The sequence below is a fragment of the Eptesicus fuscus genome, chromosome 5 (genome assembly GCF_027574615.1).
Source record: "Eptesicus fuscus isolate TK198812 chromosome 5, DD_ASM_mEF_20220401, whole genome shotgun sequence".
NCBI classification, from domain to species: Eukaryota; Metazoa; Chordata; class Mammalia; order Chiroptera; family Vespertilionidae; genus Eptesicus; species Eptesicus fuscus.
Window position 1 is genome coordinate 102,345,781 of NC_072477.1, and position 27,306 is coordinate 102,373,086.

Sequence of the window (27,306 nt, forward strand, 5' to 3'; positions counted from 1 at the left end):
GGCTAAGTTTGGGAACAGTGCAGGGTTCTGCCCTTTATTTTTAAAGCAAAGAAATTTGCAATCTACATGGGAATACAAGACATCCTATCTAATAAAAGGGTAATATGCAAATTAACTGTCACTCCAACACACAAGATGGCTGCCCCCATGTGGACACAAGATGGCCAGCAGGGGAGGGCAGTTGTGGGTGATCAGGCCAGCAGGGGAGGGCAGTTAAGGGTGATCGGGCTGGCAGAGGAGGGCAGTTGGGGGGGGGGGGGGGACAGGCCTGCAGGGGAGGGCAGTTGGGGGCAATCATGCCTGCAGGGAAGGGTAGTTAGGGGTGATCAGGCCAGCAGGGGAGGGCAGTTAGGGGTGACCAGGCTGGCAGAGGAGAGCAATTGGAGGTGACCAGGCCTGCAGGGGAGGACAGTTGGGGGGGACCAGGCCAGCAGGGGAGGGCAGTTAGGAGGGACCAGACATGCAAGGGAGGGCAGTTTGGGGCAATCAGGCCTGCAGGGGAGGGCAGTTAGGGGGGACCAGGCCTGCAGGGGAGGGCAGATGGGAGGGACAAGGCCTTCAGGGTAGGGCAGTTGGGGGGGTACCAGGCCTGCAGGGGAGGGCAGTTGGGGGGGACCCAGGCCTGCAGGGGAGGACAGTTGGGAGGGACCCAGGCCTGCAGGGGAGGACAGTTAGGGGCAATCGGGCCAGCAGGGGAGCAGTTAGGCATCAATCAGGCTGGCAGGGGAGTGGTTAGGGGGTGATCTGGCTGGCAGGCAGAAGCAGTTAGGGGCAATCAGGCAGGTAGGCAGGCGAGCAGTTGGGAGCCAACAGTCCTGGATTGTGAGAGGGATTGTCTGACTGCCCGTTTAGGCCTGATCCCACCAGGATGGGGCCTAAACGGGCAGTCAGACATCCCTCGAGGGGTCCCACATTGAAGAGGGTGCAGGCTGGGCTGAGGGACACCCCCCCCCCCCCAGTGCACGAATTTCGTGCACCGGGCCTCTAGTGCACATATAAGCAGGTAAGTGACTTTACAGAGCTAAGAATGTCAATATAAGAGGTGTTTTGAAATGGCACCAATTATAAGAAAGAAGTGCTTAAACTATATCCTGAAGATCAGGAAAACTGTGTAAAGAGAGGTGAGGAATAGCATTCCAGATTAGGGACATGTTGTCAGGAAACCCTGATACTCAGGGCAAGTGAGGCAACCTGTCTGGCTGGTGCAAAAAGGATAGGCAGAAATTTGGGTTGTGGATAAAGTAAGAAAATCATCAAATCAAAGAGCTTGGATACCATCCAGCAGATGGATGTTTTCCAAACAACGTTTCTCAGAAAGCTAAGATGCTAGAGATGACTCAATATTCTTAAAAACTTATATTAAGAATAAAGAAATGTAACACCTTTGACCTTAAATCTAAGTTTATACTAATAAAACTGTTTTGATCAATTTTATATGTTGAGGTTCTATACACATTTTTTTAAAGAAAAAAGAATGACACCAATGATAGAGAACTACCTTCTTAGTTATCACAGGAAAGAGCAGTATTGATTAATTTAAAGCATTTTTTTTTCTTTTTAGTACAAGTTCACTTCAAAATTAATTTAAATATCACAGTCTTGTTAAAACAATATAAATACTTAACTTGAAACCTGGAGTTTCTAGTATCTATAATGGCAAAGTTCTTGCCAGCACCATCATTGTTAATTACATCAGTCTGGCTGCATCACATTATAGGAGAACTAATTAAATCAGAGTATGCACCATTATGGATTTAACTGTGCATGGTCAAAGGAATTGCTTGCTTCCCCTGATCATGTGCCCTTATGTACAAAATCCACATTAACTTCATGGAGAGTTAAGCATCAGGCAGGGATAATAGGTGATGGGCTTTGTCCTTGATGGCTCTAAAGAAAGATATTATTTCAGTTTTGCAGCTCATTCAGAAAATTGCCTTGATAGCCTGGAAAAGCCCTGTTTATGTTTTCTGCGTGTGTGTGTGTGTGTGTGTGCACGCGCACACACACACATGCATGCGTGCGCACTCACACACATTTACACAAGTGAATATGCACGTGTCTGAATCAAAAGAAACTATGACCAATGGTAAAAGAAATTAAAAATAAATTTAAGTATGCTTCCATACGCCAGTGCATGGGCCCGAGACTTTATCATAAACTTGTACATTTAAACTGTCTACAAGAATTTTTGATTCAAAAGTGTACTAAACAATTTCATCATCACAATCACATAGAACACTTGCACTTGGGAAAAAATATTCCTCAGGCAAGCAATGGGATATTTTATTTAGACATTCAAGTATCAGACAATTTATAATAAATGAATGCTCTTAATTTTAAGAAGCTTAATAAAGCTACTACTTTCTCTTGAATTCAGAGGTAATATAGAGTGAATATAGGAGATACTAAGAAAGGGAATTTAAAACAGTGAAGGCCTGGGGTGAGGATGGGTTAGAAGGGGTCAATGGGGAAAAAAGGGGATATATGTAATACTTTCAACAATGAAGATTTAAAAAATCAGTTTTATGGGATGATTAACATTTTTAAAATAAAATTATAGTAATATTTTAAGTGTTAAATCTCCCCACATCAATTCATTTAAAACACCTTATATTGCTAAACAGAAAACAAGGGTTTAAGTTCTCAGACTATGTTCTTCATACTTATAGCATTCTCTTCCTCTCAATGTATTAAGATGATTTCCAAATAGTGATTTCAGTTACTAACATCCTTCATACACTGGTTGAAAACATTCCAGAAATAATTAGTAGGTAATTCAAATACTTAACAAATATGTTTCTCTAAAACTTTGTTTCACATCTTTGAACTGGAAGTAATTGTAATCTGATAATTTTAAAATAAGGTGTGATTATAAAAAGGAGGCTATTGACTTGCTCTTAAAATGACTAGGTTTGCCTGCCCATGGGCTGCAGTGGCTGCCACTTCCCTTCCTTCACTTATTACAGCCAAGAAAATAAAATGAGTTGAATCAATTTAATTTTAATTCCAATTAAAAAAACAACTGTGCTATGCAATCAAATGACAGTCATGGACTTTAATTCAAGAGGATGCAAAAATAGGGATACAGTATTAAGTATTACTAAGATGTAATGTAATTTTAAATGATTTCAGTGAGCCATGGTCTGTGCCTCTCAGTGGTTAGAGCCTCAGCTGTGCACCCAGGTTCAATTCCAAGTCAAGGGCACATACCTGGGTTGCAGGTTTGATCCCCAGTCCTGGCTGGGGCATATATGGAAGGCAATCAATCAATGTGTCTTTCTCACATCTATATTTCTCTCCTTTCCCCTCCCTTCCTTCCATTCTCTCTAAAAATTAATGGGAAAAATATCCTTGGGTGAGGATTAACAAAAATAAAACACAATACAAAAAAAAAAAATCAGTGAGAATAAGTAAAATGGGGGGAAGGCAGAAGAGCACTGAAGTATCCACTTGTTTATTGAGAGACAGTTTCAATTAGCTGATTGTGGAATTTGTTTATTGTTTCTACTTTGAGGAAAGGTTTTCTTACGTATTTCCTACCAAAATAATGGGCCCAGTGGTGTTGTATTTTGTCTCTGGGGCAGCTTCTGCCACCTGTACCAGTCCCTGCAATCCCCTCCTGGCTTGCCAATCACTCTCCAGCACCATCAGAAGCCATAAAGGAAGCCTGGACTTCTGGGGTGAGGAATTTGGGTGTTCCAAAGGCTGGTGCAATCAGATTAGAAAATGACACACACACACACACACACACACACACACACACACACACACACACACACACGAGCTTGCAAATGGTAAACCTTGCTACAGGGATTAATAAAGTCAACCAATCATAAAACTCTAAATGACAAAGCAAGGCAATTCAAATGGCTTTCCTGGGTTAAAAAACTGTCAACGGGAAATGATTTGCAATTGTATACAAGTTGTTTTTCTCTAAAAATCCTTCCGTAGGAGGAGTGGGGTTGAAGGAATCAGTTTACTATTTGTTTTTATTATAAATATCTTAAAATCTAAGGCTGGTATATATAGACATGCTGAAGGCAAGAAAGTAGCAAAAGGTCTTGTAGTTTTTAAAGAATATATCAGATATTTAAAATCGCATGCTAGCACAGCAGATGTTGGAGGCAGCAGCAGGAAATACCACAAGCCCCACCCGCACAGGTTGGCCCTGTGCCCTTCCTCTCTCCCACTCCCCGCCCTTCATAGCTCCTGTGCTCTTTATTATCCTTTTTTTTGGAACAATCCTTGGTCTAAACCTCTTTTAGAGCTGTGATTTTCATTAATGATCTGACAGAATAAGATAAAAGGTAAGACAAACACCACCCCAAATCAATTTGACAAGTATTCATCAAGCAGATTTCAAAATGTTTAAGAAAGAAAACCTCTATCTTAGACAAAATAATTTTTTTTAAAGAGTCATCCTCCATTCTCTCTGATTTGGTCTGCTCACTGGGTTGCCAGCTTTCAAATCTGACCCTTCCTTGGTATCCACTTATTATCCCCAAACCTCAACCCACTGGGCAATTAGAACACAAGAACTGCTTTCCAACCACCTCCTTTCAGTCTAACGCACGATCAAGGAGTCCCCTTGAAAGGGCAGGAAGCAGGCACCAGTCTCTGGAACATCACAGATGCTTTAAAGATCCTGCGACATCCGCCCTCACAGTTAACAGCAACACCAGAAAGGAGTGCTAGCTTCCTTGGCGCTCACCCCTTAATCTGCGCCTGTTTCTTGTCCTGAAGGGGATTTCTAGCCCTCAGCCATTCAGACCTTATGAAGTTAATTTACACACATTATTATCATTGTCCTGAGATATATTATAATAATGAAACATAACCTTAAGTATACATATTATTGTCTACAGAGTATTTTCTACTGTCTTTGCTATAAAAAATAACATATAAATGAAATTTTTATGTTTGATAAAAGGGATCTAATTAGAACACATTTTTGGCTGCAAATCTGTAAACTGTGCATTGATAGAGATGGGGAATAAAAGATGCATCGTGAATAAGCTGAGCCTTCTCTAATGAAATGAACAGTGACCCTAGTCAACTTTCTTCCAACATAATTACCTACAGCAAAGTTGGTTTCTCTTATTTATAATCCAAGTTCAGCAAACGGAAATCCTAAGATTTTAACACTGAAAGGGGAGATTAATTTAAATCAAGACATTCTGAGAACAAGTCGGGTAGATCAACAGCTCACCTCCGCAAAGATGTTGTTACCAATATTTTTTTCCTTAATATAAGACAATGAGTCTTAAAATCCAGGTAAAAGAAAGAAAGCCACAAGAGGTAGCATGCTTCACAAACACTGACCTTTATTGTGAGAATTTCTCCTAAGGAAAAAAAGGGATAAGTAGACCTCATGGATCCTCCTGACTAAATGGCCTCTCTTGTGTTACCTGCAATCACCACAACAGACCAGCTCTGCACTCAACCTGAAACACTGGGCCTTGAGGTACGGGGGCTGGGGTCTACAAATGAATGAACATTTGCCAATTTCAAAAAAGAATGATTTGTGGTAGAATGAGGGGGAAATTTTTTTGGTGATAACAGATATATAATAATTTTAACTTCCCATAATTTGCATAGTGATCAGCTAATACAATCCTATATAATAAAGATGTAATATGCAAATGGTCATTACACTTTGTAATGACCAGATCGGATCAGCAGGAGGGTGGGGCAGCGAGCTACAAGTGGGCAGCGGAGAGCTACAGGAGGGGGCAAGGCAGCAAGCTATGGGGGGTGGACGCAGAGGGAGCTACAGGAGGGCAGGGCAGTGGGCGGAGAGCTACAGGAGGGCTGCAGTGAGCTACTGCTACAAGCATGCGGCGGAGAGCTACAGGAGGGGGCAGGGCAGCAGGCGGAGAGCTACTGGAGGGCGGCAGCGAGCTACTGGTGAGCTACTGGTGCACGGATTCAAGCACTAGCTACTGGTGGGCTACTAGTGCTTTTATAATTTAAAGAAGAGCCTAGAGTATTATTCTATATAATAAAACCCTAATATGCAAATTGACCAAATGGCAGAATGAATGACTGAACGACCACTCGCTATGATGCGCATTGACCACCAGGGGGCAGATGCTCAATGCAGGAGCTGCCCCAGACCGGTGCCAGGCCGCCAGCCAAGGCAGGTGCCAGTCCTCCTCCCCCGCATTGCCCAGCAGAGGGAGGTGACTTGTGGCAGCGGGGGGGGGGGGGCAGAGCTGGCGAGCAGGCTGTGCCAGGCCAGCCAAGGTGGGTGCCAGCAGGGGCCCTGGTCACCCCGCAGATTGGCTCTGATCACCGGCCAGGCCTAGGGATCCTACCTGTGCAGGAATTTCATGCTCCGGGCCTCTAGTTATAAATGTTTTACTAATAATGGAATTGAAGTTCAAAGAAGATAATGATTTGGTGAGGATGTGATAGGAAACAAGCAGTGGAATCCAGACTCCAGGCCTGCGCCTGAGGCTGGGCAGTGGCTGATGGCTTCTGCACACCACCCAGACAGTCAGGCAAATGAATGCCGCTGCCCCCGAGCCTCACCTCTCAGGGGAACTGGTAGAGAGGGAAATGGAGGGAAAACACCAAGATGGGGCAGGAGTGTGGTGAGAGATGTCAAGATTTCTCCCTGCCCTTCTAACACAGAAATAACCCAAAGGAAATTCATGTGCAGTAAACACACTGCATGCACACACACACACACACACACACACAACTAAAGACTATATTTTACAATTTACTGCAGGTTACAGAGGTCTTACGTAGAGATATCTATAAATAGTATGAAGATCTGGAAGGACAGCCCTCTGGTGGAACATTTTGGCTGTGTGACTGCTGCCGCTTCGCAAAAATATGGGTGAACACACTACCATTCTTTAACTGAGAAAGCCTTTGAATGCAGAAGGCATGGAGCAGAGAGAAGGGTTTCTATGGCTGGGGTAACGAGAAACCTGAGTGTCTTAGTGGTGAAAAAGCAAAGCTTCATATAAATCAATTCAAAATGTAAACATACCACTTAAATATAATCAGGTAATTATAACAAAAAAAGTCCAGAAAATCACTGTAACAATCCAAAATAAATAAATGTTCCACATTAGAAAGAAACTCAGAACTCATCTGTTCATAATGTAACTTGACTTTCTTCACATAATGCATACCAAATGCCATATGCTTGGCTATACCTGTTCTAAATAAAATTATCTTCTAGTTGATATCTAGTTCTAATCCAACAAACCTGCACAAAACACATATTTAGGCTTCTGAAAAGGGAAGGCTAAGTCCAAGGTAAAAAGCAACGAGAAAGCAATATTCATCAAACAGACATTTTTAATAGAGCCTGTTTCTCACTTGTTTCCTTGAGGAATATGTAAAACGGGGGTGGGAACCATTCTTCTGCCAAGGGCCATTTGGATATTTATACCATAATTAGCAGGTCATACGAAATTATCAACTTAAAAGTCAGCCTGCTATATTTGGTCAAACATTTAATTAACTCACCCCTAATGCCTTGGCAGGGCCAGATCAAATGATTTTTCTGGTCTTAAACGGCCTGTGGGTCAGACGTTCCCCACCCCTGATGTAAAAGAGAAGAGGCACATGTGCAGGGGTAGGTTTATACAGGCCAGATTGATTAATAATCAGGATGCCATAATTCAGGGAGACAGAGAAGTAAGAGAGTCTAGTTCTCAGTATCTGTAGGAAGTCAAGTCTCTTTTGAGTGGTTTGGGATATAATTTTGTTGAGGCAATATGGTTAGATGGACCCTCCAAGGAAGAGGGGGTTGAGTTCAAAATGACAAGTAGTACTTCAATATTATATAGTGATCTGGAGAAACAGAATTGTAGACAGAAAAAAAACAGCAAGTGCAAAGGCCCTGAGGCAACAGCAAATGTATTTGTGGACCAGAAGAGAAGCCTCCGTGGCTAAAGCACCAATCGCAAGGGGAATTATGATTAGCCCAGTGCTTGGTAAATTACTCTGCATGTTCAAGGATATTAGCTTTCTTTCTATCCTCTGAGCAATTTAGAATATGGAGGAGGGGCTTTACCTCTGATAATTACTACCATCTTGATAGGATTACTGTTGTGCTGGAACATAATAGGTGTTCAACATTACTCTGGCACAATATAAATAGTCCTGGCTTTTATCAGTCTCTTTAAGAAAAACTTTCTCATTAACTTCAAGTTAAAGTGCTAAGACCAATGACAACAGCCAACCAATTATAAACACTGATTAGTCAGCTCTGAAGTCTTAACTCAGTGAGTGGGGTCTGTATACTGCTGCTCAAAGGTCTGAATCTGTGAGGTGGCAATTTTGGAAGTTAAAAACCATTCATATGCTTAACTCAGAGGTAGAATTAAATTAAGCTTCAGTCTTGAAATTTCTCTACCAAGCCATGTAAAATGGGGCAGAAGAAATGGGCTACAAAATCATAAAAGATGCTTTCCAAAGGTAAAGGCAACCAAGAGTCCCAGCACCATAATTTGCACCTGTTTCTCAGTCTGTATCTAGTAGATAAGTACAGCTTTTCTATTATTTACACATTTTCTTTTCTTTATTTCTTCAGAAATCAGTTAACACTAGACTTCAAATGCTCTTAACCGCAACAGGTCTCAAGTCCTTTTTGGAACCTGCTGACATCTGGTCACATGGGATTGCTCTGAATCTTCCTCAGTCAGGAAGTTCCTACAGGAAACAGTGTGTGTGACCTCTATGCAAATAACTTGGTACCTTCAGAAATCACTACTGACATTGCATTTGAAAGCCCCAAATAAAGGTTTATGTCCATATTTTAAAATGAAGATTCTTCCAAAGGCAGGGTAAGGATAGAAGAGAACAGTTGCACAGATGATAACAAGATTCATCCTCAGAAATTGCCCCAACTTATTAAATTCAAGTCAAGTCAATATGTCAGATAAGAATTTGGTGAATTTATTTCGGCTAACACTGCTCTCCTGCTGGGTACACAAGGCCGATGAAAAGCCAGGTGTTTTCAATCTATAAAGCTTAACACTGCCCACAGCAAAACCAGCTGGCAACAGCCTGAAAGAGTGTGTCTTGCTGGGAGCAGTCCAGCCTGGTGTGTTTGATCTCTCACACACACCACACAGCACTCCCTTCCTGAGGCCATGCCTGGGTGGCTGTCCTGACAGCCAGCTTCAGCTAAGACTTTGGGAGCAATTGCATAATCTCATTCTTTTTCCTAGTGTTCCAAATTATTTGAAAGAAATAATACACCTTGTTTTCCCCAGTAGATCTCTCCCTAGTTAACCTGAAAGTAACATCTTATCTGGCTTGCACCACAGTATGTGAACATAGAGTACATCCCAAGAATTCACATACCACTAATTCTTATAACTTGGGAAGAGCTAGGTTGAAGTTGGCTTTTGAACTAATCTGTAAAAAGCTGTTATGCAAATTACTTGAATTTTTAAAAAAATCTAACACAATGGGAATCTATTATAGGAAACAACTGCTATAATCAGCTCTCAGCACCTCAGAACAACTATCCATTCCACATGACACAGGCCAAATCATGCACAAATCTTACCTATTCATCACAAGCAAATTCCCCAAGTACCACCAGTAAGTAGCACTTTGTGGGTCTAGCATCAAACTATCTATAATAATAAAAGTATAATATGCTAATTAGACCACATGTCCTTCTGGACAACCTTCTGGATGAAGCCGTGGCTGCAAGGAAAGCCCGGGTCCCGGGTGCCAGAGGGAAGCCGGTGCCGGCAGCCGGGGGAAGGAAGGCCTACACTTATATGAATTTTTTGCATTGGGCCTCTAGTACTTCATAAAAAACACACACAGTTCCTTTTTAAAAAAAGTTAAAATTTGAACTTTTCACAAATTCCAACAGGCCTTCTAACAGGTGGTGAGATTTAAGTACACAGAGAAGTGGGTTCTTTTATGCCACATCATTACGATCTTCTATGCAGTATGTCTTTCTCATAAGAAATTCAAGTACATAATGTTCACTGGTAAATTACATCCCAAGTGCTAAAACATTCCAATGGTCCTAACACCTATATCAGATACAAACTGGGGAAACGGAAATACTTCCATAACACGAAGAGAATGAAGAAAATAGTACTGAGCCCTAGACCATGAGCAGAGAAATGGTTTTCTCACATTTAAGTTCTTGGGGTACCTCAATGTCTAAAGGGGAGCAAACTAAAAAACCTGTGCTTGTCAAATAAAGTAGTGATTCAGTAAATAGGTCAATCAATGAATGAATCTTTGAATTGACTGCTAAAACAGCTATAAAAATACTGATTTCTAGTATGGTCTGGCTGCCGCTCATCCTCATATACTGGGCCCTGATCTTTACACTGGGGTTTGAAACCCCTTACAAGCGGAGCTTTGAAAATGAAGAGAGAAAGACCAAAGACAGAACAGTCACAAAGCACACTTCATGACAAATGCCTGGGATCATAGGAGAGAAACTAAATAATTAGATGTTAGAACTTCACCCATGGTCATAGTATCCAGGTTTATTACCCACACAGGCTGACCAACATGTTTCAACCTTTGTTGTTTTTTTTCCTCATAAAAATTCCACTCAACCTCCTGGGCTCCAGAGCCTGCAGTGCTTTCTAACGTGCATATCCACTCTGGCTAGGATCACTGGCCTGCCTTCCTGAGAGTTACCTATGACACCCCTGCCTCACAGGGGGTTTAGAGAATTAATTAACGTTTGCAAAGTTCTTGTAGAGCCACAAGCCAAGGGGTATTATATAAATGCAAATTATCAGCCTTACTCTGTTTCCCAAAGGGGCAAACTGCCCAGAGCACTGACTCATGCCTTATAAGAACACCAGTCTCTTTAACCAGATCATCCTCTGTTAACAGAATTGTCCATTTACAACCCCAGATCACCAATGTCTGCACATCAGCCCTTGTTCCAGGCCTCTGGGGATTTGTTTTGTTTTGTTTCCCTCAAGGAGCTATTTTTGAACTCTTGGTTCATATGCTCAAAGCCTGCAAAAGAGATCAGAACCTATCATTAAAAACAAATACCACCTCCAGAAAAGGGCTTCACATCTCACTTTTTCATCTTTGGGAGGAGATAAGACAGAGGTCTTTGACATTTTAGAAAGTGCACTGTGTCCTGATAGGACTCAGGAGGCCCTGGCCAAATTCCGCTTTGAATGATTGCATTCTGCTCACCTCAAGGTCCCGCTGCTCCAACTGCATGTCCTACCCATTGCCACTTCCTGCCCGTGAATGTTTTATAGTCTTCCTCTGTGTAAACAAATGCTGTGTTTCACCGCCACAGCCCTATCCTCTGGAATAAAGGTGAACAGGATATTCGATGCCATGGCTATCACTTTTAGGGCCTAGGCCCCTGGTTTGTTTTGTTATGTAGATTGGATCAGCTATTAATATATCATGTTTAGACATGTCGTTTCTGCCTTTATTTTCACTTTAAACCTGAGAAAACAGTTGAGAGGTTATGTAAGCATTGCCCTGGGTCCTGATCCACATACTGGTATGTCTTTGGCAATTTTTACTGGTCTTTAAAATTCCATTCCTTTGTCCTAAAGAACAATGTCTTTCATATGCTGTCGTTAGTATGACACAAGGTTAGTAGCAAAATTGTCATATAGGTTTCTAAACATACTTAGAAGAAGGAGAAAGGCTTTAAATTAGTTTTCTTGTATATAAAACACTGAAAAAAAAAAAAAAAGGAAAAGAAGGAACCATTTTAAATAATCCCTTCATTTACTAGGTGTTTGTTGAAGTACTATATGCAACAAAGACATGAAATTTATTTTTAGGATGTTTTTACCTCTCATATTTCGGCTCTAGAACATTTAAGTCACTTTGGATAGAAAAGGATAGGGCAAACAGGGACCAGCACAACTACTCAGGGCTCCATCTCAGAACTAAAACAATTACAGGAATGGTGACGGGCCCGAGAGTAGGCAGTAGGTAAGGAGGAATAATAACATTGAAAATGTAAAATAAACTTACTAATCATGTTACATTTATACATATGTGTATACATATTATATATTATACTGCAGGGTTTTATAGTTTATTTAGAAAGTTCTTTAAAATTTGCCTCAAAGAATTTTCACAACCATCCCATGAGTGAAGTATTATATCCATTTTACAGACAGGAAAACTTTGCCTCGAAGTAGTTGAGTGATGTATCCAAGATTCACACTGCCAATCAAGGGGCACAACCTGCACGTGAGGCTAGGGAACAGCCGATCCATGGAGAAGGTTAGCCTTCTCAACACTTGCTCAACTTAAGAGCAAGGTGGGAGGCAACTGGTGAGAGAAGAAATACAGGAGGGGTGCGGTGGGAGGAATGTTCTAGGAAAGGTGACACACCAGCTTCCAAAGTGGCCCCTGGTCAGAAAAATTTCCAAACACTGTGATTTGCATCTACGAGCTGGAATATGAGTTATCCCCCAATGGTTCTGATACTCAGTCTCTATTTTCTGTTACAAGGTCCCCTGGACTCCACCTGCAACTCAAAGACAGTCACTCAAGAAGTCATCACAAAGACCAGGGCTGGCCCCAGGTTTTAAGCCGCAGTTTCCTTCTGATCAGCCTGGAGTTAGCTGCTGTTCCCAGAGAACAGAGAGGGGTGGCAGGGAGAGGGGAGGAGGAGACACAGCAGTGGTGTCCTCGGGGCTCCTGGATGGTATCAACCAGTCTTGTCCATCAGCCTCTCCTTCTTCTTCTCTGGACATCAGAGCCTGTCCATCTGGTGTCAGCCCCTTCTCTACTGTATTCTTGTCTGATGTCTCACTTCTCCACTCCAACCCTCCCTACCAGGACTGTGACTTCCTACAGACAGAAGCAGGACCTCATTTTTCCTGGTCTTCCCTGTGGTGCTAATTCCAAGCCAGACATCCACTGAATTAGCTCTGTTAAACCCCAAGTCTGCTCAGAACCCACCTTCCCTCTCTCTCATTGTTTAATTGATAGTATAAGCTCTATTCAATGCTTAAGAACATTACCTTCTGGAGACATGACACCAGGCCAGCTGTTAACAAAGAGTTGGAATTTTAGTTTATTGGTATGTGAGGTCTTGGGCCCAAGCTTTGGGTGTCCCAGAAGTGCCTGGGGGTAGGGAGTGGAGGCAGTGAAGAACTGACCTTGAAGGCTGCTGGACATATTAATGTTTTGCCATTTTGATCTGCTGCAATTGCAAGAGGCACGGTATTGGTCAAGAGGTGTGACAGAGCATCTCAATGCTGGTTGAAATGCTTCTATAATGACAATTCAGGGAACTGACGTTTAGAATTCCCATCTGTTAAAATCATGTCTGGACGTCTCAGGTCAAGGCCCACACATTCCTGTGCCCTCCACAGTACAACAAAAACAGATGCTTGGACACTCCACTCGGGAACAAATGCAGGCTCATTCCTGGTGCTGATTATTTTCTTCTGCATCTTTTCTCAGAGAAAAAAAAAAATCAAACCACAACTTTCAAGACATTACCTGGCAAAACACCAACTCCCAGGTAGGAACACCTTAGCATAGGGAAGCCACAAGCATCTTCAACAAGAGCAACAATGTGGTGAGTACTATAAGCTTAGCCTTAGCCCATAAAATGCTTCATACCTTAATGTCCTGTGATTCCGGTCTCCCTGTGTTTTCAGGGTAAACTGACTTCACAACACTCACTGTCCACACTAGTAAACTGCTTTCCAACGGGCAATATGTTCCTTCTTTTTCAAGGGCAATGCTAACTATACTCTCCAAAGCAATGCCACAACACTTTGTTTTTAAGACATTTAACTAAATCACTATAAATCAACTTAGTCAATCAAAGATGAACTATATATTATCTTGCCATCACGGCAATAAAAACCTTCCTGTCACCCTTGCCAGAAAGGGACAGCAAGCTACGTGGGTAAATACGGCTGAGAAAGGAATATGGAGCTACAGATAATTAAAGTGCTTTAGACCACTTGCCAATTGATTTTCCTCTTGTAAAGTTAGCTCAAGTGAAATGTTCAGAATAAATCATGTGTTAGAATTATCTTCTGAAGTAAGAGCTGAGAGCATATTGATTAATAATTATTTGCACTAATAGACTCAACTAAGGCAAAATCATCAATTACCTTAAAAATTGGCTCAGATCAATCACAATGAAATCAGCTGAGCTTGAAGATTCATTGTCTTTGCTTAGTATCAACAGAGAGGCAGGGCGCCTGCATGGAGTCCTAAGCAAGTACTGCTAGCTGGTCAGAATGATTTGTGATTACTTCTGAATATCATATGAACTAGACCTTCTAACTAACGAGTCTCCCACACTTCTACTGAGTGGGAGGTCTCCATGGTAAATAAATGTTTTCCACATATGATACAGAATGAATGTGTGTCATCCAGGAAATGTGCTGATGATAAAGCACAACGACAAACTGGGCTAGAAAATAGCAACCTGGGAGGCCAATGAGCCAGCGATGCACACCCAAACTTCATGTATGTGCACACATGCCTGAGATTCATCCCTGAATACCCCACAGAGTAGAAATAAGAACACCCAGAAATATCTTCAACTTACTATATGCGTACAGTTGAATGTGTTTAAGAGTTTGTGGCTTACTCAATCTTATACAGTCATCTGGCAACACACAAAAAAACATGGCTAGTTCTTGGCAATGATGCCCAGTTCCAATCTCCATCTTCCTTCCCAGAATGAGTTCCACTTTGCTGCCACCACTGTCACCCTAGGGTACAAATCTGACCATGCCACTCCTTCCACACCCTTCCCGGCCCACCACAGACTAACTCTAAAGCCTCGGGCAAAGGGCCTCTGCCTGGCTCTCGAGTCCTCTGGCACTCAAAGTGTGTTCTGTAGACTCATGGAGGTCTCCAAGATCTTTAAATGGTTCCCCAGGTCAGAACTGTTTTACAGTAATACTAGAGGCCCGGTGCACGAATCTGTGCACCAGTGGGGCCCCTCAGCCTGGCCTGCAGAATTGGGCCAAAACTGGCTCTCCAACATCCCCCAAGGGGTCCTGGATTGTGAGAGGGCGCAGGTCAGGCCAAGGGACCCCACCGGTGCATGATAGGGGCCAGGGAGGGACTGTGGGAGTTTCTCCAGGGTGTGTCCAGCCTGGTTCCCTCAGTCCTGATTGGCCAGACCCCAGCAGTAAGCTAACCTACTGGTCGGAGCGTCTGCCCTTAGTGGTCAGTGCATGCCATAGCAACTGGTTGACAAGCTGAATGTCTGCTTCCTTGTGGTCAGTGCACATCATAGGAAGCAGTTGAGAGGCTTTAGCATATCATTAGCATATTACACTTTGTTTGGTTGAACAGCCGACCAGACGATGGACACTTAGCATATTAGGCTTTTATTATATAGGATTAAAACACTATTTGCCTTCTTCACTAGATTAACATTTGCAGTGATAGTGAAAAGACACTTTTGGCCCCAAACAATACTCATGGTCACTGTACTTTTCCCCTCCAAGCATGTGAAGGAAAATAAAGTCAGTTTCACCTCAGCACACCACTGTGAGGCCATAAATGTCAACTTTAATAAATCTTGACCCTGAGTACACTTCTTTATAATATTCTGTCACAAGAAAGCAAGTATACATAAAGCAGCTCTGTTACACACCCGAGTCTGATGTTTGTCTCAAGGAAAAGCACTGGTGTGATTGGGTTGCAGCTGAACCAGCCATTTTCCCCCCACATAACATCGTTTTTACTTCATAAGAACAACTGATAAAAATCTGTTATCAGACTTAAGTATTCAAAAGGCATTTTCTTGAAAATGAACAAAAGGGAACTGTTACTCTGAGGAAAGCTACTGACAATATTTGTTGCCAATGATAAAATTTGAGCTATCAAGTAAATATTAGAACTTTGGAAAACTTATATCTACCACCATGAGTTTGATAGCTTCTTAACACTTAGAGATCTCTGTTGTCTTTTTAATTTTTTGTATAACTGTATCATGATTTGGAAAATCTTTACAACTCAGGGGACCCATATATTCTCAGTGACCAATGCCTGGTATAACTCAATCACATAGTTTGTAAAAAGGTTTGAAAGCAGGAGATATCATAGTTTAAGGTAAAGATAAGTGGTTTTAGGTTTCATATTACAATAGCAGGTAAGAAACTATCACTCATCAAGTCTTGAGGCAGAAAACTAGCCATAATTGAGAAGCATCATCTTCATATACTGAAAACAAAACAACCCTCTGAACCAGAGTAAATGTAGAGGCAGTTATGAGAATCTAGCTGTCTTCTTTATAAGCCAGATACTAAAGAGATTCTTAAAAATGTAAAAATGTTGATCTACTGACTCCCTATATCAGACACAGACAGAGGAATTGCAGATGAGGGAACCCAAGTCTAAGAGAGAGTTTTGTACACTACATGTCAAAACTGTTTCATCTCTGAAGCCAAGAAATAGATACTTTGGGCTAAAACATGGGCTCTGTTGAAATCAGAAAACCCAGTCTGAACACCAAGTTGGTAGAAAACAACAACTCTCCCCATGTTAAGTGGAATTTTGTGAAACACTTTCAAAGTTGAGCATTTAGAAAACTAGCATAAACCACGTTCCTGTCTGTTTTTCTGTCTGGGGGCAGAAATAGCACCAACCTTATAAGATAGTTTACATCTTCTCAACAAAGATCTTAAATTATTCAATAATTTCCTTGTTGCTTTATGCCTTGCAAAAATGTTTTCCATTTATTGAAACTAAAGGCTCCTAACTGGAGATCAAGTTCCTTCCCTCTTCTTCTGTCCCTGGTAGGGCTGGTAGATGCCCAATGCTGCCCTGAGAGTAAAGGTGTCTGCCTGGATGGAAGGTGGCAGGTGCTGTTGATGGCGTGGGTGGAATCCTTCCTGCATCGCACAGAAAACCTTCTTAGGGTCTAGGGTTAACTAGCTGGCTGTGGTCTGTGTATGAAGGCTTTCTGTGTACCCATTACATGGAAGTACCATGGGGGCTTCATGTGAATGGGATAGAAAATGATCCCTATTTCCACCATCCTCACTCTCAAATGATCACTCCTGACTCCCTTATATGTTCTGATGGTAGAAGCATTAAAACTAGAACACATTTTTATTGCATTCTAACTCTTAGGTTAAACTCAATTTTTAGTTTAATGGGGCCAGTACAAGCTCCTAAAACTTATTTTTGAAGAAAATGGAAACACTACTGAGGACAAGTCTTCCCTAAATTATATAAAACACCTTTTGAATTAAACAACTAATATTTTCCACTGAAGTATCTAATTTGAATTTAAACATTTCTTTACATGCTACCTTAACTAGTTGCATGTTTCTCTCAGCATCTTAATTTTATGCATCGTATACTTCTCAGAAGCTTGATAGCGAAAATTGCTTATTTGCATTCATTTACATACAATTTGCAAGAAATGCTGAAAAACAGAGAAAGGGAGAGATTGTAAATTAATAGATTTTTCTCCCTAAATAAAAAATGTCATTTCTATGAGGAAACAAACAGGGCATTTTTCCTTGCTTATCTATAGTACTTTCAAGACGATTACTAAATTTTGTACACACAGAGAGCAATAGGAAGTCTTTTCCCTGCATGTTAATAATGATGATGAAAAGGCTCCAAACTTCTGATCATCTTCTTAATAAGAAAGGAAACATCCTCAAGCCGATGATGCCTCCTGAAAAATATTACTAGCAAAGCACAACTTGCTTATACAATAATGACATTTTATCAATTCTAATCTAAATATTCATCCACTTTAAAAACTATTTCTTTTAGTGACGAGTAGTTTGTTCTGTATGACCTTCACTGTTAATTGGATTTTCTCCACATCCCTCTCTTCTCGAGCTTGAATTTATATTAGAAAAATTCCCCCATCCCAACAAGAGCACTGTCTGAAGCTTGAGAACAAGCAGGGGCCATTCTTTGTTGCTTTTTTGTAGTTCTACTAACATCACAGAATACGGGTGCTCTTCTCCCTGGGGCCTTGAGCCTGGGCTCAGACAGGGTTCTGGGAATAGGTTTCCTGCAGCAGCCATTTCTGCAAGGAATGCAGAGGGAGCATAATGGTAGAAAACACTTAAAATATAAGTGCCTTCAACATTATAATTTTATCTCTCTAATTTCATTGGAACATGGCAGGGAATTCACCCACCATTCAAGCTTCACAAATAACCACTGCACTTACAGAAGGCGTTCCATTCTACAAATTGAAAGTAATTTTAGGTTGATGTTCTGACTGAGTTTCACAGAAGAGAGCTGTCCGTTGAAAATTAGACAAACCTAAGCAAAATTAGAGTTTTGACATTCTTTTAGTCGTAAAATAATGTTATCTGGCAGATTGAGTTTATCCTTGATAGACAGCTGAAAAGCTAGATATGAACATAAGGGAGGCCAAGGCACCATTCTTTGGAGGAAGTTCCCAACACAGCGCTTATAGGAGCTTCTTATGTGGACCCAAGTTGGTCACATGACTGGCCTGTGCCTCAGTCCTACTGATATAAAACCAAGATTTCATAGAAAAAGCAAAAACAGATGCTGCACTTGAGCTGAGCTCTCTAAAGTAAACAAATTAGAGAATTTATGTGTCAACTCTGGTCTCTGGAAATCAGTGAGAACTGCATTTCCTAAAATAATTCATGAAATAACTTTTTGTTTTTCCTTTGTTTTACTATATTATTATTTTTTCCATCACCATTTATCCCCCATATGCCCTCTTCCACCTACTCCACCCTCTTCCCCAACAAATACTTTTCTCCCTCCATTGTCAAGGCAACATTTATATAATATTTATGGATCGAGATAGAAGTCACAATTATCACTCCCAAGAAATTAGCTCTAGCTTATGAGACAAGATACATTTATATAGCTGAGACTATAAAGCATTGTATATTACAAGCAAACCACGAAGGATCAGAAAGTACTATAAGAAGCATCACTTAAAATGTATTTAAGAGTCATGTGGATGGCTCAAACATCCCAAACTATGTTAGGAAGAGTGCATGGTACCAGCAAACAATACGAGAGATTCTTTAGGTACACAGAAAAAAGCTGGCCACTCGCTAGCTATGGAACCTTGGGCAAGCTCATTCACCATCTCTCTAAACCTATTCTTGATGTATTAAATGTGGACAATAGTAGGAACTCACAGAGTTGTGAAAGTGAAATGTTGCAAAACTTTACTGGATCCACGTAAAGTGCTTATGCAGTGCCTGGTGAACAGATTACACTTTCAAGTGATATGAGCTATAATAGAACTAATCTACATTAAAGGTACCTCACCCTCCTTTTTACTAACAGCCCAGTTACTCATTCTTATGTCATTTCATTTGTCCTCATCACAACTCTTCCCATCTCCCTAATCAGTCTGGTTCTGGTCTGGAAACCCCCCTTCTCTTGTCTACACTTTCTAGAAATAAGTCTGTTGCCTCAGTGCCCCAGGGGTGACACTGTGTGCAATGGTTACATCTCAGTTTGGGGGCATAATGCTTTGTACAGAGTCACTGAATTGTGCTAGTGTATACCCTACCAAATCTAATGAAAGAGTCATTTTTTTATCACCTTTATTCTTAATATCTCCGAATCTCTTTGTATCATGGGCTAATTCTTGTGTTTATGACAATTTTTGATAAATACAGGCATGACCCTACCTCCCATCTTAAACTGAACAATGTGAAATAAACAGATTCTTCAAGGAAGTGTAGAACTTATTCTGTCAGAGATTTTCATGACTGGCTTTTCTTGTTACTTACTCTTGAACTTTATTATCCTGTAAGTTACAAATACTTTGTACTCTTTCTGTTCTGATTACTAAAGAAATTAAGAGGAAGACCAGAGCTAAAACCAGTATCTGCCTGACACCCTATGTGGTGCCTCCCTAGCCCAATTCTGCTGTTGTTGATGTTACAGTGCAGGCCCGTGTTTATAAAATGGCTGGCTGTGTCTGGAAGCAGATAGATAATACATTTTATCACCTATGCTTTCCCATCTGCACTCCATAGATGAGAAAGTTCTCAGTTCCAAACTAAGTTAAATTAACTTGAATAGTTCAAGGTCTCGAAACAATGTATTTTGTTCCAACATTAAAAGAATATGTGTGTACACACAGAGACATCTAGCTCAGAATCTTAAATAATTTATTACAGTGACCAAACACTACGTATGTATTCTTAGGAAAAACAGTTGTTTTTAAGATTTAGTTGGCTTCTGAGTATTCACAGATGGTCTTAGTGTTTTAATTACTCAGTCTGAGGGACTGATTAGACAAGAAGTGGAGGGAAACCTTCAACCTTCCGGTTTTTGTTCCACAGGTGCTCAGTTAAGACTGAACCCTATTGTTTTCCTCCAAGAAAAAACACAGACCACCTGCCCACCTCCACCAACCAAACCAAACCAAACCAAACCAAACCAAACCAAACCCAACCAACCCACCCAACCCAACCAAACCAAACCCCTCTCCAACCTCCAAGCTCCTGGCATGTATTCCATCATCAAATCTTCAACAATGCAAAGCAAACATCATTAGTTTGTGTTTAATGACTTTGGGACATAAAAATCTCTCTTACTAGGTATTTACTGAGTGAACTAGCAAATTCAGGACTTCAGGTTAACATCAAAGTATTTTCTAACAAATTAGTTAGTTATTTGAATTCTCCACTATAGTTTACTGTGTAACCTTAACTCCAACTACAGAATATGAATCTGTTATTAGTATTTTAAAAAAGGATGAGAAATGCTCTTAGACCTCAACATTCACAATACAGCTCTCAACATTAGTAATGATAGCAGCAAGTTTTTAGAAGATGGTGCAGTAAATATAACTGTGAAAAAATTATATCTATAAGCCAAATACATGCATAATTTCTAATCAACTTAAAATTTAAAACCATTGTATTTTTAATTTAACTTTTAAAAATATGTTTTTATTGATTTTAGAGAGAGAGAGGAAGGGAAAGAAAGATTGCAACATGGATGAGAGAGAAATATTGATCGGCTGCCTCCTGCATGCCCCCTACTGGGGATTGAGCCTGCAACCTGGGTATAAGCCCTGACCAGGAATCAAACCAGTAACCTCTTAGAACATGGGGTGACACTCAACCAACTCAAACACACCAGCCAGGGCTGTTTTCTTCTTTTTACATAGCTGTATTATCTAAATTTATTGTAGTTCTTTGATAATAAAAAAATAAAATGGCTTTTGGCTGAGTGGTTGAGCATAGACCCATGAACCAAGAGGTCCACAGTTTGATTCGCAGTCAGGGAACACGGGTGGTTGTGGGCTAGATCCCCAGTATGGAGGTAATCAATCAATGTTTTTCTTTTTTTTCTCTATCTTTCTATTTTTCTAAAGATCAACACACACATATTAAAAAGAAATTCATTGATATCCTGGCAATTATGACTTTGTTTTGGTTGTTTTTTTTCCTTGTAATTAACATTCAATTAGTGATCTGTGAAAGATTTATCTTATATCAATAAGTTCTAATCTACATGAATATTGATTTTTAACCCAAATTAATTTAAAATCTAGAAAAATGCCCATTTGAAACCACTGACTGGCATGTGTATATCCACACAAAGAGATATTTGGAGAAAGGTCCTAGAAGGCTACTGGTAGGACATGGAATCATCTTTTTTTCTTTATCTTTGTCTGTGGTTTTGACTTTTTATAATTAACACTATTCCTTTTATCATTAAAAAAGTAAAATTATTCTATTTTGGTTGAAAATATTCATTGGCTGCCATTTTGCTTTACAACAGGCAATTGAACCACCTAATCACCCCTGACATCTCTTTACAGATTACAGAATTGTCGAAAGAAGTTAATTCCTTCATAAAATAGGCAAATACAAAGGGAAAGCACAATTGCCAGATTAAATCTCAGACCTTGAATTAATTTGGGCTGTGACCTGATAGCTTTGCACTATACAGGTTGGCGAAAAAGTAGGTTTACCATTGTTTGTATGAAAAATAATACAATAATGAATAAGTAATAATACAATAATAAACTCTTTTGCTCACAACTGTAAACCTACTTTTGTCCACTCTGTATAATGTGTGTGTCTCTGCTCCATGGGCAGGGGGATGGCTTAAATTAAGTAAGAACTGACTTCGGCCTGGAGAAGTCACAAACACGCACGCCACACACAGAACTGGAGGAAGGACCTTCCCAGGAGTACTGGTGTGAGGACCAAGAGATAATAGCTGACAATCCCCTGTGGCTGGTTAGCGCAGGCAGAACCCAGAGTTAACGAGGCCAAGGCCAGGGTTTCCAGCGGGTGACTAGGGAGTTTTGCTCTGCTCTGAAGCCACTGAAAGTGCCCTTAACTCCAGTTCACTGTCAGCAAAGGCCGGCCTGTTATGTTGAGGAAACATTAATAAAACAAAGCAATTAGGGTGTTAAAAATTCACCTTCCTGCCAAGTGTATAGCAATCGCTTTTCACTCCCCCTTTCAAGAATAAGGATGTAACCTTTCACTTCTGAACAACTAATCAGCTGGGCCGGAAGAAAGGAGTGAGTGCTTAGTTCTAGCTTCATTTGGCACTCTCCTAGGCGCTTTAACAGCAAAGACTATTCTTGAAACATGAGTAGCAACTGCATAGCTCAACAAAGGGCAGAATACTATATCCAGTGATTCCAGGATTTTGTTGAGCCATGAAATGGGATTGGTAAGTAAAGGCCTGCTCAGAAAAAAGTGGAATTGTATATGAACTATCTTTGGAAATGAACTATCTTTGAGGTTATGATCATATGGGTCTTTGTTACAAATAGTGAGAATAACGTACTGATCTCTAGCGATGGAAAGCAGTTTATATTTATTGTCTCAACTCCAAACCCATCCCCGTAAGAGAGGGAGCCCATGACTCTTCTTTTGCAGAAAAGTACAGCTTAGAGACAGGAAGTAACCGGCCTAATGTCACCCAGCAAGTTAGAGTCAGGATGAGCAATACTCCGAGAGTGTTGATTTCCAAAACCTCTTAACAACAGAGAAAGTAAATACATTTTCCACTGACAGTTAACTTACTTAGGGACATGTGATAGTCGCTAAGTATGAGAGGAGGTTAAAAGATGGCTGCTGCCCTGTGGAGAAACTGAGGGAGTTAAAACCTCCCAGGAGGGAAGAAACTCGTCAGGAAATGAATGTGTGGCAGCACGTAGAACCAATCCACCTATTGCTCATCTGCAGTGGAGGAGCCAGCCTGTATCAGAAAAAGAAACTGTTAATTGCTCTCTGCCCCTCCATCACAAGGGTTAGCACTTATTCCATTCTGATAAGGTATTGATAGCTCATGGTGCTGGGACTTGCTGTGGACTGAGCATCAATGGACTCAAAGGAGTGACAATAGGAAGGAAGGGACAAAGTTTTAGTCATTAGGCTATCGCTCTTCAAAGCCACACTGGGCTATTGCTGCAGCATGGATGGCAAGCTCCCACGCAGACACCATAACTACAAGAGCAGATGGTTTGTTGGCTGGCTGCGGGGGGTCAGCACAGGCATCTAGAGGGGAGTGGCTGTCCCTACATCAGCCTTCACTGTTTCAGAAACAGGGGCAATTCGAACAAAATCTTTGGCACAGTCTTGGCAAACCTCTCCTTTTACCCCCTCCAGTGTACGTATGAGCGCCTGTGTGTATATGGGATTTGGAGACAGAGAGTGCTGGGTTCCACAGTCCTGTCTCTGTCCCCATGCACGGCCCTCTCTGTGGCTGCTCTGTCTCTCATTTCTCATTTGTCAAAGAAGGATTTGTCACCTCCTTCAAGGGAGTTCTGAGGATGAAGTACAGTAACCCAGGTTGCAGGACCAGCGGTCTGGACTTGAGACACTCAATGAATGCCATTCACTAACACTATTAGTAGCTGCTTCTCAGGAAAGGCTGATAAAGCATATTTTATTTCCACAGCAATACCCTTGGAAGGAAACAGGTATTCTCCCATTATTTAAAAACAATATTTTCTAACAAGAAAGATCCTTATCTCAGCATAAACAAAAGTTTACTTAAAAATTATTCGAAAAACCAAAGAGAAATATAGTTTAAAAATAGAAAGAAATGAAATGCCACTTATATTAGAAAAGCCAGCATATTTTGGAGAGAAATTCCAGCTGCTGGTCCATCTCTTCAGTGTGCCAACAGTGATTCTTTCAAAAGGGGAGACTTAAAATTTTTTTAATCAACATAGAGTAGAATTGACTTTTTGTGTGTTTCTGTATGTTAAAATCCACAGAGCTGTATACCAAATATGTCAGTTCTACTGTTAATAAATAATAACAAGTGTTGGAGAGGTTGTGGAAAAAGGGGAACCCTCATTCACTGCTGGTGGGAATGTGGTGGTACAAACACTGTGGAAAGCAGTCTGGTGATTCTTCAAAAAATTAAGAATAGAGCTACTTTATGACTCAGCAATCCCTCTCCTGGATATATGCCTTGAAACCATGTATTCGCAAAGATATATGCACCCCTATGTTCATTGCAGCATTATTCATGGTGGTCAAGACATGGAAACAACCAAAGTGTCCTGTGATAGAGGACTGGATAAAGAAGATGTGGTACAGATACAAAATGGAGTACTACGCAGCCATAAGAAAGGATGAAATAGTGCCATTTGCAACAGCATGGATAGACCTTGAGAACATTATGCTAAGTAAAATAAGTCAGTCAGAAAAAGCTAAGAACCATATGATTTCACTCATGTGTGGGATATAAAACTGAAACTCATGAATACAATCAGCAGTGTGGTGGTTGCCAGAGGGAAGGCGGATGGGGGAAGAAGGGAGTCTTAATATAAGGTGACAGGAGAAGATTTGACTTTGGGTGATGGGCACACGGTGCAATATACAGATCTTGTAACATAGAAACCCACACCTGAAAACTATATGATCATATTAACCAATGTCACCCCAATAAATTTAATAAAAATGAAACAAATTTTAATACATCTAAAATAATTTTTTAAAGAACAAATGAATTTTAATACATCAAAAGACTCATGTAAGTATCCTACAACCAGGATGCAGAGCTTCCATTATCCCAAAAAACCAAAGCTAGAAGTGCAGTCCATTTAACACTCACTCACTGAGTGCTCATTTATGCTGATGGGCATACTGGGCAGCAGGGAGACAAAGCTGACGGCCAAGATCCACACCCCAGAACCTGGATGTTATTGGAGAGAAGGATCAGAGAGCTTCCAACATATTTTTAAAGACTGTCAAGCATATTCATTGCATACCCCTTTACCGTTTTACTGATGAGAAGTGTGAAAGAGCTCACTAAGATGGAAGAAGAAAGCATCATTTCTTATGCAAACACCACACTGTATAAATGAAGAATACAACAGGTACAGAGAAGCCCAGTAACTTCACCATATCACACAGCAGACCCAGAACCAGGGCCAAAGCAGGCGGCCGAAACTATTTCCCAATATATCTGGAAACTCAATGAGAAACTTTCTCTTCCTGTTGTTCCAAGTGATGTCTGTTTTTGTTTTGTTTTTTGCATGTGGTGGCATTCCTTATTAATTAAATTACATTGTAGAATTCGTTCTTTTTATGAGTTTGTCTCTAAGTTAATAACAGAAGAAAAAAAGGAAAATAGGTCTAAATATGTGTTTAATGTTACTTTTCCTGGCAATATTTAAGGCACAATACATGAATCTATTTCTCTTACTGTTATATACAGATGAAAGACAAGTGGCTTAGATCCAGGAAACAATAAAATAGTAATCCACTCAGTGACAATGGCCATCCTGAGCTGGCTGTCCTGAGAATGTCTGGTATCTGACGGACCAGAACTTGAATCCCTGAGGTCTACATTTGAATATAACTGAGTGGGCATCGTAACCTTTTGCTAACATTGGCTTCCCCACCATCCAGACCCTGCTGCCAGCTGCAGCCCCAGTGTACACATCTCGTTTCTTCCTCTGCCTATGCCAAGACATCATGACAGTTTAATTCTGATGGTAATTTTTTTGGTTGGGTATAATGCAAAAGAGCTATGTTTCTCTCTACTTTTACCATGAGATAGGATAACATAACACTTCCATGTATAAACCAAACAACTGAAGAATGAAGACAAAATGGATGAATCACCAATAGCTCCTATAGAAAAATTCTCATTCTAGACACAGCCTTCTGCTAAGCTTCCGAAGAGCATCCCCAAATATAGTCGGAGAAATTACCTCCTGAATCCCCACATTCAAGTTCTGTGGCCGATAAGTCAATAACTGGTTTTGCTAGAGTAGAAAATATTCTCAAGTTATGAAATCAAGATGATGTGAAACATTTTATACATGTGCAAGAGAAGTCTGAGAGATGCCTGAATGAGTCCAAAGATGTCTCTCAAGTTATGATTAAAATCAGTGGTACCTAGATTGTAGTTAGAATATTCATAAGAGTTCTCCAGCAGTCGCCAACCTTTCAGACCTCGCGGACCACCAGTGGTTTGCGGGCCACTGGTTGGTAACCACTCTACCTCTTCATTAGAGGTTTCTGAGTAATACATGTATTGACTAAGTCTAGATCTCAGAAAATGGAAGGTATACACAATGTAAACATATCAACATTTATTGACAGTACTAATTTCAATGATGATAATGTTACCTTTTCAATGAAAGTTACAAGAGGATATAAATTAATTTTTAAATTATATTTCTTTTTAAAAAAATAGTTTAAATTGATTTTAGGGAAAAAAGGAGGATAGAGAGAGAGAAACATTGATTGATTGGCTCCCATATGCATCCTGACTGGGGACCGAATCAGAAAACCTGGGCACATGCCCTGACCGGGATTGGGACCAGCAACCTTTTGGTGTATGGGATGACATTCAACCAACTGAGCCACACTGGCCAGGGCTCAAATTATATTTCTTGATGTGGACATTAGCCAGAATAAGATTTTTCAATGCATGCCATCTCTGTTATGGTTTCCTGGTCAGTTGTCACTTTAGTAAGTAGAACAACTATTGGGCAAACTTTGGATTTGTTTCTCTCACATATAATTATAAGCCTGTTAATTTTTATAATCATACTAAAGAACTCCAATAAAACTTTTCTATGACCCAAGGAAAAGGCAGTTTTAGACAGTCGACCATAATTAAGCAAAACAATTATACTGGCATCAATACAGCAAATGTAAGGTATAATTTGAGTCTGGGGACAATCATCTTTAAAAAAATGGAAAACAACACACTGTAAACCTTTGCATCATAAGCACATTTCATCAACAGCAGCCTCAGGGCTCCAGTGAAATCAATTAGGTGTGTTAGTTAACAATGGGGGAAAAATCTTTGATTTTGTGTTTCTCAACTAAAAAACAGCTGATGCTGAAGTCATTGGAACTTTCAGGTGAGAATTAGCAGAAG

At 40.6% G+C, this 27,306-nt stretch overlaps 1 protein-coding gene across 13 annotated transcripts in view; it reads right to left on the bottom strand.

Moving 5' to 3' along the window:
• Window positions 1-27,306, bottom strand: part of PARD3 (par-3 family cell polarity regulator) — a 699,476-nt gene that overhangs the window by 59,324 nt on the left and 612,846 nt on the right. Inside the window, exon 23 of one of the 13 annotated variants that reach the window (XM_054716637.1) lies at window positions 25,457-25,508. The exons of the other annotated variants lie outside the window; for them this stretch is intronic. Coding sequence (XP_054572612.1) covers window positions 25,472-25,508 — 37 coding nt within the window. The 3' untranslated portion in view covers window positions 25,457-25,471. Of the gene's footprint in view, window positions 1-25,456; window positions 25,509-27,306 lie in introns of those variants that run through there. 13 annotated transcript variants of the gene reach the window in all.